Raw genomic sequence first — 12,978 nt, forward strand, 5'->3', positions numbered from 1 at the left:
GAGGCAATGATAGGTTGACATACATTCCCAGAAATGGAAGCAGTACCTGAACCAGTGCTGTTAAGATCATCATAGAATTATCAATCAATCCCAGTCATCATACGATACTCCTTTCCTTTGGCTTCTTTGGAAGGCACAATAAAATCTGTAGTTTTTAGGGTGCAGCAGGATGTTCTTCCCATGTCTCTTTTTGCAGTATTTCCAGTACTACAACTTTTCTCAGACACAGGGTCAAACTGTTAGATCACAAAATAAGTGATAGAAGCCTCAGCAAACAACACTCAACATTGGATAGTATGTGTTTCAGTTAATACCCTTCTGCCAAGTTATACAAAAGACCCTACTAAAAGTGGCTAAAACAAAGAAGGGTTTATTATGTCAGAATAAGTCCATGTGCAGGGCAGTTGCAGAGTTTGGATAATTCAACAGCTCACTAGCATTATCAAGGACTCTGGTGATTTCCACCTGCCCGCTGAGCCAACCTTGTGATCCTAAGAGGGTTGCAGCAGTTCCAAGTGCCAGAGTCAGACAAAACAATATCCAAAGGAGGAGCACAGAATTTCCTTCTTTAAGTCTTATTAGTAAGGAAAATCTTCTCAGATGCCCCCGTGCAGATCTCTTCTCAGCTGCCATCAGCCAGGACAGGTTCACATAGTCATGCCTCATCAGTTACTTATAAGGAGAATAAGACCATGCATGATTGGCTTAGAACAATCCAATTCACCCTTGGGGAAGAGGGTCCAACATCCCTGGGAACAAGCAAGCAGGAAGGGAGGGACAAAATGGCTGTTGGACAGCAACCAAGAGTATTTGTCAAAATCTGACAGGGCTGAAAACATACAGTACACGTCACACTAGCTTCCACTGGCTGAGAGGGTAAAATAGCACTCAGAGCATGGGGAAGAAAAGTCTAACATAATGGATTGTTATTAAAAAAATGTTTCAAATAATAACTATAACTTAGTACACAACACATGCCAGGCACTAGTCTATGCACTTTACGTATGATAACATATTTAATCCTCATAATTGTTACCTGTATTTTACAGATAAGGAAAAGGAAACAGAGAGAAGCCAAATAATTTGCCTAAGATATGTGGTACGTGACGGAGCTAAAATCTGAACTTAGATAGGCTCTAGACCCATGCTCTCAATTGCTACATTACACTGCACAGCGTGATGTAAAAGTGGTACAAATATATTCTAAGATAAAAAACCATCAGATAAACCAAGGGATAGGTGGAGATGCAGAAAGCAACCCAAAAAGCTAGCTGAGATTTACACACTGTACATTTTATTAAATACTGGGCTTTATTACAACAAATTTACTTCTGATGGAAGTTTCATTAGAGGAGATGTGGATGTGTTCAAATTCTTATTTGATACTGCTTTTTGGCTAACCATTCTATTTTTACTGATTCTATACTCGGTCATTATGGGCAGAGAGATTAATATTTCATAACAGAACAAAGGAATTTCTCAAGTGGTACAACATTCAAAATATATAAGAGGAATACTCTCAAAATGTGGACATGACCACTACAGAGTAACTGTTTTTTATGGTATATTTATAATAGCTACAGATGACATTGTTAACTCATGCACATTAAGTCTTCATTTACTACCTACTGAAGGTTTCTACCTTACACATGAAAATTACTCATGTCCTGGGGTTTGACATCTAGCCAAAAGTTAAACCATGATGGAAAATGGCTATCAAACTGGCTTTTCAGGGCACCACAGAAAAGCCGTCAGCTGTAACATCCATCCTGAAATCGTGGTGGCAAGTTCCTGGGAGTTGCTTTTTCCTGCGTTTTGAGCAAGTCTATAATAGCTGAGAGTACTGCACAGTCTCTGGATTTAGTGTCCTTCCAGTCTACAGGATGGGGACTTTCAATCTTCTCTTGCAGAAGGATATCTAGTTCCTTTCTTAATTCCTGAAGTTGGAAAAATTATACATGTTCAACAAAGGCAGGTGTACTATTCAAACAATGTAATAAATAAAAATGACTTCAGCTGGTACAAGAAATTTAATAAGCTATTACACAAAAAGACTGAAATATCTAATGCGCAACTAACTAAAGTGTGGTTATGAGTAGCCAACTTAAGTAAAAAAATTCAAACTTTTATCACACTGAGCCATTCAGAATGGTTGGTCTGTAACTATCTCAAAAAACAATTCAGAAAAACTATGAATCAATTTCTCAACACAATTTCCTCTGCTGAAATAAAGCAAGAAATATTTAACGTAACATGTATAACACTTGGAAGAACAAAACCACAAGACCACACACTAACTTGTATGCAGAATCAAAGACAATCATGTAAAGTCCGTCACCTTAACAAGATGGGCGATTCTTGCTGGAGACTGAAAGATGATCCATTCATCTACAGCAATAGTTTCCTGATCATTATCCTTCTGAATGGAAATATCACCTCCGAAGAACAAGAGACAGTATGGAGAAACTTCTGTGCAGTCATACAAGTATATCTATAATGAGAATTAAGGCAAATTAATACATTAACGAGTCTGAAAGGATTATTGCCACGTTAATTCAATAATATCACGAGTATCAATCTATTAGTGCTTTCCTTCTAAAACAGGTACTATCCTTTTAGTGTAATTACAGAGACTAAATTTGAAGAAATACCATTTAAACAAGCCATTCTTAACTTCAGAGAACAAAGGAGTTTTATATTTTTGTTTCAATTCAATCAATAGCACTATTCTGTACAAAATATTTCCTAAGTGATAAAACCAAAACACTACTGTAGCTGAAGTTCTTTTTATTTATATAGTAACAGAATTCCCACTTAATATTCTGACCAATACTTGTATATTGACAGGCCAACAAAATTCTTTGAAAAGTGTAAACTCTTATATACCATAAAATGCCAGTATGTCTTGAAAGCAGGCTCTGAAAGAAAATTATGCAAATCAAATAACCACCCCAATTAATTAAAACACAAAGATCCATCATGACAGATCTGCACATTAAAAGTATAGGTTATCTGCTTAAAGAAGGTATAAGTAATGTCAGAAAAAAAAATTTTTTTTAAAGAAAATAAATTTTGTTTATAATTATGAAAACTATACAATTTAAAAAATACAACAAGACTGTCATTCAGACCCATGGTTCTTTTATGTATTCACTTACGCTACTTGTTCTCATCTTCAGGTGATAGATAAGCCAGTTGTAGTGAAACTCTGTTTGCTCCACATTAACGGATTTAGGATGAATAGCAACTAGTCCATCAGTTTTTGTGTAAACTTTCACCCTTTAAAAAAGTTAAAATGTAGTTTTAAAAAAAAACAAAACAAAACTCTGGAGGATTCCAAACTAATCCCAGCATCAAAACAAACTCCACAGATGAGTTCAATTTATTTTTGCAATATAAATTTCCGAAGTTTTATTTTAATAAGACATGGAAAAATAATTGGCTAAATAAGAATACTCTAAATCATACAACAAATCCTTTTCTTATAGATATAATTACTCAACATATTAGAAAGATGACAAAATATTCCCTAATTATTAGTATATATACTATACCAGTAAAGTACAAAAAATGAAATACCTGATATAATTCTAAGTGAATCAGACCAAGAGAATAGTCTGTACATTTTACTGTAAATCATGATACTGATAAACAGCCATCAATTTACAGAATAACTCTGTGAAATGATCTAAAATTAAAAATGAAGAATTTTGCTTAAAAGGGAGTTAGCTAAAACTGGTTTTTAAAAACCTATTCTAAAATATGTTTTAAATGGTCTCACATTCACTGAACTCCCCCCCACCCCCACCTTCAAAACAGGAATACTTGGAATAAATGTACACAGCTCTAGTTCAGTCTCTCCATTTTTAGGGGGTCCTTCCTTTGACAGTCACAAAAATTTTACCTCAACTTGTAGGAGTCTTTGATTAATATTATTCAACAGGGAGATGTCTGATAGTTTATATAGTCAGTGGTAATTACAGCATAAAGCTGATAATCCATTAATCCTTCCTCTTTGTTTTTAAGAGCATCTTTTTCATGGTTCTAGGAATCCATAATATGTCTACCAAAATCTGAATCACAGTCATGAGCCATTATTCAGAATAAAATCAGCAACTGTTGTTCCTCACCGCAGTCAATTTAACCAATGCCATCCTGCAACCCTACATCACCAGAACAACAGGGTCTGGCAAACTTTTTCTATACAGGACCAGAGAGAAAATATTTTATGCTTTGTGGACCCTCTGTCACAACTACTCAACTCTGCTAGTGCAGCTGGAAGGCAGGCACAAACAACATGTGAACAAACAGGCACAGCTGTGTTCCAACAAAAACTTAAAACTCTTAGCCAGTATGCCAAAATGTGGTGACCCCTGCACGAGACCAAAAGAAAGCATAAACCCAAAGAGAACTACCTTTCTTTCATAAAGCCTTCCCAGGACGGCAGAGGGATATATAAAATGTTTGTATTTCAAGGAGTCTCTCTGTTAAGCTACCTGTAAGTTTAGGGATAGATATGAAGAAGAATTTGACAAAGTGCTGATGTCAAAAAAGTACTCAGATCACTTAAAATGTGTATAGTCCAACTACAGTGATTAAAATTCATGTAACCCATAACCTTCCACGTGAGAATAGGGTTTCTCAACATCAGCATTCTTGACATACTGAATTTTCTGTTGTGGGGACTGTCCTGTGCATTACAGAACGCCTAACAGCATCCCTGACCTCTATGTACTAGATGCTAGTAGTACATATTCCTCCATTTATAACAACCACAGATGTTTGCAGACACTGTCAAATGTCCCCAGCGAGGCAAAATCACCCAGGTTGAGAACCACTGCACTGCTGTACTCTAGGCTATCTTTGAGGTCTATATTTTTTCATGTTTACAGAATATCCAACTTTTTCATTTAACATCAGTTCAAATATTTTATGTCATATACAGTGATGTTTTATATGCCTAACAGAAATGCCATATAATATGGTCTTATAAAACCATAATTTCCCACTGCTACTAGACATCTATGTTGTTTACAATATACCTGTCAAAAAACATTTGGAATTACTTCCTTAGAACATATTAAATTAAAATATTCACTTATGAATCCACGGGGCCAGTGACTATTTTAATGACTGCTGATATATAATTTTAATCTAAACTGTCTTCCAAAAGGGTGGCACCAATTCACATACCACTAGCCATTTGTGACTTTCAGTTTCTCATTTTCCTCACTGGAATGAATTCTTCTACTGGGCAAAAATATGCCTTATTTGTTGTCTCCAATTATACTAAGGCTGACTCTATTTGTACATACATTTAAAGTTTTATTTTATTTCTCAAAATAGTAAAATCACCACAATTTTATTCAAAGAGCTCAAGTAGAAAATTACTTGTTTTAAAAGAGAGGGAAAAAAATCCTAATACAAAATTTACTCTAAACAAAGTCCACCCAGGCACTGGTTTTTAATAGCTGGCTTACTGTTCTCATATTTACATTGCTATTATATTTCACTAACATTCTTTGTGAAAAATGGGTGATGAAGGAGCAGACTCCAGGGATGTGCTATGAGAGAAAGTGATGCCCATGGTAAACAGTTTGCCTTCTCTTCAATGACCAAAAGTAACAAGAATATGGCCCGATTATCAGTAAGAACAAATGTACAATATAAGCCCTGTTGCAGTAGAGGATTTCGAAAGTTTGAGAGAACTACAAATAAGTCATAATAATCTTCAATGCTTACATTTTTCTTTTTTTACCCAAATTTAGTCGGATTTTAGCAACTTTGGGATATAAACCAGCACAGATGACAGCTTTAATTATCTTCTCATTATCTATTGGGGGTGGGAAGGTAGAGAAAAAAAAGTAAAATACTGATACAACTGACAACAGCAGCAAGTTATTTGCACTGTATTTTCTGCTTTACCTGAATTTATATTAGATTTTGGATCTTTAGGATTTCTACTGCTTACAAATCCAGCTCCAAGAAGATGCTCAGCAAACTGCCCTTTCATGTTATGCAGCATCTAGGGAGCAATGGTAACAAACAGAACTAGAATACCTTTCACACAAATTTATAGGGGTTATGAAGCATGTACTCATAAATAAATTTAGCTTTGAGCTTTCCCTGCTTTATGAAACACTTTTGCAAAAATGTGATGTTTTGGAGCAGGGCTTGGTAAAGTACAAAATTTATAAAAAGCTGTTTTTGTCAATAAAGTTTTATTGGAACAAAACAACACCCATTCATCTACACACCATCTTTGGTTGCTTTTGCATTATAATGGCAGAGGTGAGCAGTTGCAACAGAAACCGTATGGATTGTAAGCCAAAAATATTTATTGTCCAATCTTAAGGCTTGCCTGCTGTAGGGAATAACAACTGATGTTTAAGGATTACTTCAGTTTACAAAAAGGCTCATAATTTTCAAAATTGCTCTCTACCCCATATTTTGAAAAAAAAAAACACAAAAAAACAGTAAAGCATAGAGAAAATAACCAACATTCATATATGTACTACTGAAAATTAACTACTGTTACATCCTGGCACAAGAGCTTAAGGCCTGTTTCTTGTCTTTATTTATAAGAAAAATCACTCTTTGGGTAAAAATGATACATGACTCATTATAAAAAGCATTCAAGTAGTACAGCAAAGTACAAAAGAAGACTACCCTAATCTCAATACTGTCAGAAATATCATTAACTAAGTAAATAATATTGCAGACACTTACTATGCATTTATACGGACAGAAGGATTAGACAAAAATGCTATCCTAACAATGCGATAACGTAAATACAGAAGCTGTTTTTATAAAAGCATTCAAATTAATTTTAGTTCAATTTAAGGAAATAGAAATGAAACTGAACTAGATGAATCTTACATTTTTATAATCATAAGAGATATTTAATAAAGGATCCTTGTGTGCTTAAAGTAAGATTATGAGACATAAAATTGTCACATTTAAGTATATATCCCTTTTATGAATTATGCGACTTTAGTTTCCCCACCTACATTCTCTTATAACTGACTCTCTAGGTCATCTCCTGGTTTCTATCACCATTATTTTATTTATATTGTTCAGGATAATAACCTTTATTCTGTATCCATAATTCACAATACTGTTTTGCATTTTTCCATATTTAATTTCAGTATCTACCACCAGCTGACTTAGCACGTACTCTCCATTCCTGAATTCTTTCTGATTCACTTCTTAACAGGCAGCATTTCACTGTCACTAAATATTTCAAGATCAACTCATGGGTGCAGTATCTCAAGTGCTTTCTTGAATGCCTGTCATTTTTTATACTTGAATTAATATCTTGACTGGACATAATATTCTCAAAAAACACTTGGCTGGATTCAACCATCTTTTCATACTGTACTTCATTTTTTCCACTTAAGGGAAATGTTCTTACAATATATCTCTAAATACATATTCAACTACTCTTAAATTTTCTACGTAGAGACACCTATTACCTTTTTTTCCATTGGCTGTAGTATCTTTCAGAGTTATTACCCTTCTTTTCATTCTGTCAATGTTTGGGCACTTTTGATTAAATATGCTAGATTCTGGATTCTTTTACCCCCGTAGATTTGTTAAATCTATGCCACAAAGATGGAGTGTACATGTAATGGGGGAAGGTGAGGATACTTCTACTCCCACCGGCTTGAGATCACTTCTCCAGTTCAGTGCAGAGTCTGAAGTCTGATGTGCATCTGCCCTGTTAATGGTTCACTTTCTTCTATTTCACAGATGCCTCCTGTCCAGTGTTTTCTCACTACACTAAGTCAGCTGAAGATAAAAATACCTACCCAAAAGTTAAAGAAAAGATACTCGCTCTATCTGAGATTTTAAAACAGATTTTAGGAGTATTAGTGAAAATTTTCAGGATGAATCATCAAAATGGCAACTAAAGTGTGGGTGCAGGAACAGTAATCGAGCCTCTCTGTGTTTTCCTGCTAAACTCTGGACTCATTTTTTTTCTTAGCCATTAGTTTTTTGTTTATTATGCTATACACCTTTTCTTGTTTTGTTGCATTGACTTAATAAAGATTCCTTTTATGATTCTGTATAATGATTCAACTTCATAAGACTAACTCACACAAAAGTTAAGCAAAAACTTAACTTTTTGCTATAGATTTGACTACACAAAATACATATAAGTCCCTAATCTAACATATGAGAATCACTTCAAAACATTCACCATTACCTGCAGTGTGTTTGAAGACAGAAAATATTCCCAGCAATAGTCTTTTTCATATCTGAAACCACGTTGTCTAGCTTCTTCCCAGCCCTATGAAGAAAAGTATTGATATTGTTCCCCAAAGCAAAGACTGCTTACCAGTTTGTCTTTATTTTGGCAATAATTTTACCTTCTACTGATATTTCATTTTCTTGTAAAAAATTCAAAGAATCTCCAAATTAACAAACTAAAAAAACATAAACTTCCCATGATCCTAGTTGTTAAGAGATAACCAAAACTGAATTTGCAGACCTTTCTTTACACAAAAAAGAGCAAGTTACACAGCAACATACTGTGCATTTTACATAAAATAGCATCATTCTGTACATGATTGTATTAATCAAAATGAGCACTCTGTTGAATACATTTCAATGCTATTATATATTTTCAACTTCAAAAATATATTGTTTTATTTTGCTTTAAGCTAGAGAAGGAGGGAAGATGGCAAAAAAGAAAATACTGAATGAGCTCAAAGGAAAAAAAAATATAAACTTTCCCATGATAGGTAGTACAAAACTGAGACTAGAACTACAGTAAAAAGATGCTGTCTCTATACACCAAATTACATTTAAATGTTGCAAAGATGGATGATAAATGTTTATCCTCGGATAAGCCTGTCTATAAGAGGAAAAGTCTCTCTATCCTGAATAGTGTACATGACTATCATGCTCTATCAAAAATGTTAAATCTGAATACAGGTATAGTTTATTAATGAACAAAAAGGGACCTTCTGTCATAAATGTCAGTAAGACAAAGATACAAAAGAATAATAGCAAATAAAATTTTAAAATAAATTGTTCACTTGTTCTATTGTTATCAAAACACAAATATAGACTTTTTTCAAAAAGGGTAAATGTAATGAGCTATCACAAAATTGAAAAATGATGTACAAATTTTTTCAAATGTTCACCCAATTTTAGGCATTCTCACTTAGCAGTTTATTCCTGATAACTACAATACAGATTTTAAAAATTTAAATATATTCCTTTTACCTCAAATGCATTCACAACTGTCAGGTGATCACTTTTAGTATCCTTTGCCAATTCCTTTCTTCTTGCATCTGCGACCTTTTCTTTTCCCTTAAAACAGATGAAGGCAACTTAAATTGCTCTGATGGTATATAACAGAGAATGGCATTCTAATAAAAAGCCAATGAAAAATCTATCTAAGCAAACAACTATCCTGTGTATCTAAAAATACCTGGCCTTTTACTTGTATCCTTCTTACCAATGGAATCACAAAGGGATCTCTGAAGCTAAGACTAGCAGCAATGGTGAGCACCGGGTCGAGGCAACAGAACAGAGCTCCAAAAAGAATCATTTTTCCAATGTGTGGCTCAACTGGTAATCGTGCTAAGTGGACTCCAAGAGGTGTCAATTCTTCTTGTTTATCCAAAGCGTTCTGTAAAGTAAGAGTTTATGTTTAAAACACATTGTAAGCACCACATTTTAGTTTGCTTAAGAAAAAATAATAGGCCACTCTTAAGTCCAAATGCCCTAATATTGTTCAGCTTTAGTTCTCTTCATCAAAACGTAAGTTTGCAACATAAGTTTTGAGGTCAGCAAAGGTTAGAAACTTATTTAAACAGAAACAACTCGGTTTTACTATAAATGCTGGAAGAGAAATGAGAGAAATAACACACCAGTAAGTCTTCAAATAAAATCACCCAGTAAAGTACAAGAGTTGTAGGAGAAGTAAAACAAAAAATGAGACACTATTACATATTTGGAATATAGAATGCATAGCCCCTAGATTCTAGTACTTTACGAGACATGAGACAGGACAGCAAGAGATAAAATATTTATCTAGAACCCCCCAAAACAGGGGTGACTTCTGCTCTGATTACGTAGGTAATTTGATCCAATCATCCTACTGAGCACAGATGGAAAAGCTGCTTGAAGACTGGGGAGTTACAAAAGAATTAGAAAAATCACAAGTCCAGGATTAGGGGAGGGACAGAAGTCCAAGGAAGTGAACCCAACATTGGGGCATCTTTTCCCAGAAGAAGCAACATAAATCCTCTCTGGAAGAAATTACCATCACCCCAAGCTCCAAGTTTTTATCTACAAAGACCTCTGTAAATACAATGTCTAGTACACATTCAAAATAACAAGATTTGAACAACAACAAAAATAATAAAAAATATAACTCAATTGCCCCCTCTCACTGGCAACCAACCACTAGTTTGTTATAGGGGTGGGAGAGTGGGAGGTACAAACTACTGGTGTAGAACAGACTACAAGGATGTACTGTACAACATGGGGAATATAGCCAATATTTTGTAATAACTGTAAATGGAGTGTAACCTTTAAAAACTGTATAAAAATTTAAATTAAAAAACAAACCAAAAAAATATAACTCAAATGTCTCATCAGACAAAGATCTCTACTAAACATTTATGGAGGAAATAACCTCAATCTTATAAAAACTCTTTCAGAGAATAGGAAAATAAATAAATAAATAATACTCTCAACTTGTTTTCTGAGCCTAGCATAATCTTGGTACCAACTTGACAAGGGACATTTGGAGAAAGGGAAACTAAATAATCCTATGCATGAGAAACTCAAAATAAAATAATGGCATATTGAATCCCAGCAAGATAGGTTTGTTTCTGGAATGAAAGTTGGTTTAACAATTGAAAAATCAATGTAATTCAATATATTACAAATTAAACATAAAAAACAGCATAATTGTATAATCTCATTAGAGGCAGAAAAAGTATTTGATAAAATCAATTATCCATGCATGATAAAAATCTCTTAGTAAACTAAGAACAGAAACTTCCTTAATTTGATAGTTTCCACCAAAAATCTTCAAAAAACATGCTCAACGAATTATTGACAGCTTTTCCTTTGAGAATAAGAACATAAGAATGCACACTATCATAACACTTCTGCTCAACATTGTACTAAGGATCCTGGACGACAGCCGGAAAGGAATAAATAAAATTGCAATTATTTATAGATGTGACTGTGTATTCAAAAATCTACATATAGTTATCAGAGTAAGTGGGTTTCACAGCATTGATGAATACAAGGTCAACATTCAAAACCAGTTTGATTTCTGTATATCAGACTCACAAGAAAATGAAAAATTTTGAAGTTTGAATATAATCCAAAAATACCACAAACCAAGATATAAATCTTGAAAAAAGTTCTGTAATACACAGAAAACGCTGAAACACCAAGAGATTAAATAACTAAATCAATGGGAGAGATCATGTTCTTGTTTGGTAAGACTCAATATTGTAATTCAGGCAGTGTGACACCAGCTCAAGATAGAAATATACACCAATAGAATAAAGGTGAGCCTACAAACAGACAAATAAATCCATAGACACCTGATCTATGACTATGGCTGCAGAACAAAGAGGAAAAGGATGAACTTCTCCATAAATGGTTTCAGTCAACTGCTCTAAAAATTTTGATTCCTACCTCACCTACACACACAGACACACAAATCCATTGCAGATGGATTATATAGCTAAGTGTGAAGAAGAAAACAAAGTTAAAACAATATATCCTGATGACTCCAGGGTAGAGAAAAACTTACTAAAGGACAAAAAGCAGTAACAATAAAGAAAAAGACTGATACATTTGACCACATTAAAATTAGGAATTTCAGTTTATCAAACCACTGTTAAAAAGTGAAAAGGTAAAAATACAGACATGTGCAATACACAGCTGACAAAAGGCTCAGATCAAGAGTACACAAAAAGTATACAATGACCTCCTACAACATAACAGAAAAACAGGCATCAATAATTTATAAATGAGACTATCCAAATGGGCAATAAGCATAAAAAGCTGCCTACAAATTCAACAGTAGTCATGGTAATGCAAACTAAAGCCACAAAACTACTACATACCTATCAACATGCTTAGAATAAAAGACTACAGGTTGGTGATGCTATAGAGCAATGAGAATGCTCACCTACCACTGACACTGGTAGGAGTGTAAGTAGTCTGACAACTTTGGGAAATGGCTGGGCATTACCTACCAAAGTTAATCATACAAATACGTTATGATTCAGTGAATTCACTCAAGTGTACACCCATGAGAAATACTTAAACACGTGCACCAAGAAACAATAAATATTGAAGAACAGTCATAGCAGCACTATATGTAACTGCCTCAAATTGGAAATAACAAAAATGCCTTTCAGTAGTCATATAATAAAATATGGTAAAGAAATGAAAATGAATGAACTATAGCTAAAAGCAATAATGCACATGAATCTCACAATGTTCAGTGAAAGAATCGAGAACCCCGTTCCCCCTGCAAAAAAAAAAAACCCACATCCTGTGTGAGTTCATGTAAAGTTCACAAAAGGCCAAGTTAAACTGAGCTCTTTATAGAGATGTATACTGGTATGGTAAAACCATCAAGAAAAACAAGCAAGAGATTACCATTAAAGTCATGATAGAGGTTATTTTTGAGCCTGAGAGTAGAGTAATTGGGTGAGGGTAGGAAGTTGGTTTTTAGGATACTGGAAATGTTCTTAACTTCTTGACATGAATAAAAATAAGAGTGCTCACTTTGTGATAAACCATTAAGTTGGACATTTTTGTTTTGCTCTTTTACCCTGGATGGGCATGCGTATTGCACAATAAGAAGTTTTTTTTCAAAATGTAGGCTTCAGACCCTACTCTTGGCAAGGATTTTCCAAGCCTTTTCACAATTTCGTTGCCTACAAATGGCTAAGTAAAGACTGGTTCTTAAATTCAGTTGGGAGA

The 12,978-nt window shown here is 34.2% G+C and overlaps 1 protein-coding gene across 2 annotated transcripts in view; it reads right to left on the reverse strand.

The window, feature by feature from the left end:
• Nucleotides 1-354: 354 nt before the first annotated feature.
• The window catches only part of DHX36 (DEAH-box helicase 36), a 49,482-nt gene continuing 36,858 nt past the window's right edge, over nt 355-12,978 (reverse strand). Inside the window, exons 18-25 of one of the 2 annotated variants that reach the window (XM_068546124.1) lie at nt 9,470-9,643; nt 9,235-9,321; nt 8,210-8,293; nt 5,926-6,025; nt 5,743-5,833; nt 3,159-3,279; nt 2,339-2,491; nt 355-1,937 (exon numbers count right to left, since the gene is read on the reverse strand). In XM_068546124.1, coding sequence (XP_068402225.1) covers nt 1,752-1,937; nt 2,339-2,491; nt 3,159-3,279; nt 5,743-5,833; nt 5,926-6,025; nt 8,210-8,293; nt 9,235-9,321; nt 9,470-9,643 — 996 coding nt within the window. In that variant the 3' untranslated portion in view covers nt 355-1,751. Of the gene's footprint in view, nt 1,938-2,338; nt 2,492-3,158; nt 3,280-5,742; nt 5,834-5,925; nt 6,026-8,209; nt 8,294-9,234; nt 9,322-9,442; nt 9,644-12,978 lie in introns of both variants that reach the window. The other variant, XM_068546122.1, reaches the window with a different exon arrangement.

Source organism: Eschrichtius robustus, chromosome 6 (genome assembly GCF_028021215.1).
Source record: "Eschrichtius robustus isolate mEscRob2 chromosome 6, mEscRob2.pri, whole genome shotgun sequence".
Classification (NCBI taxonomy): Eukaryota; Metazoa; Chordata; class Mammalia; order Artiodactyla; family Eschrichtiidae; genus Eschrichtius; species Eschrichtius robustus.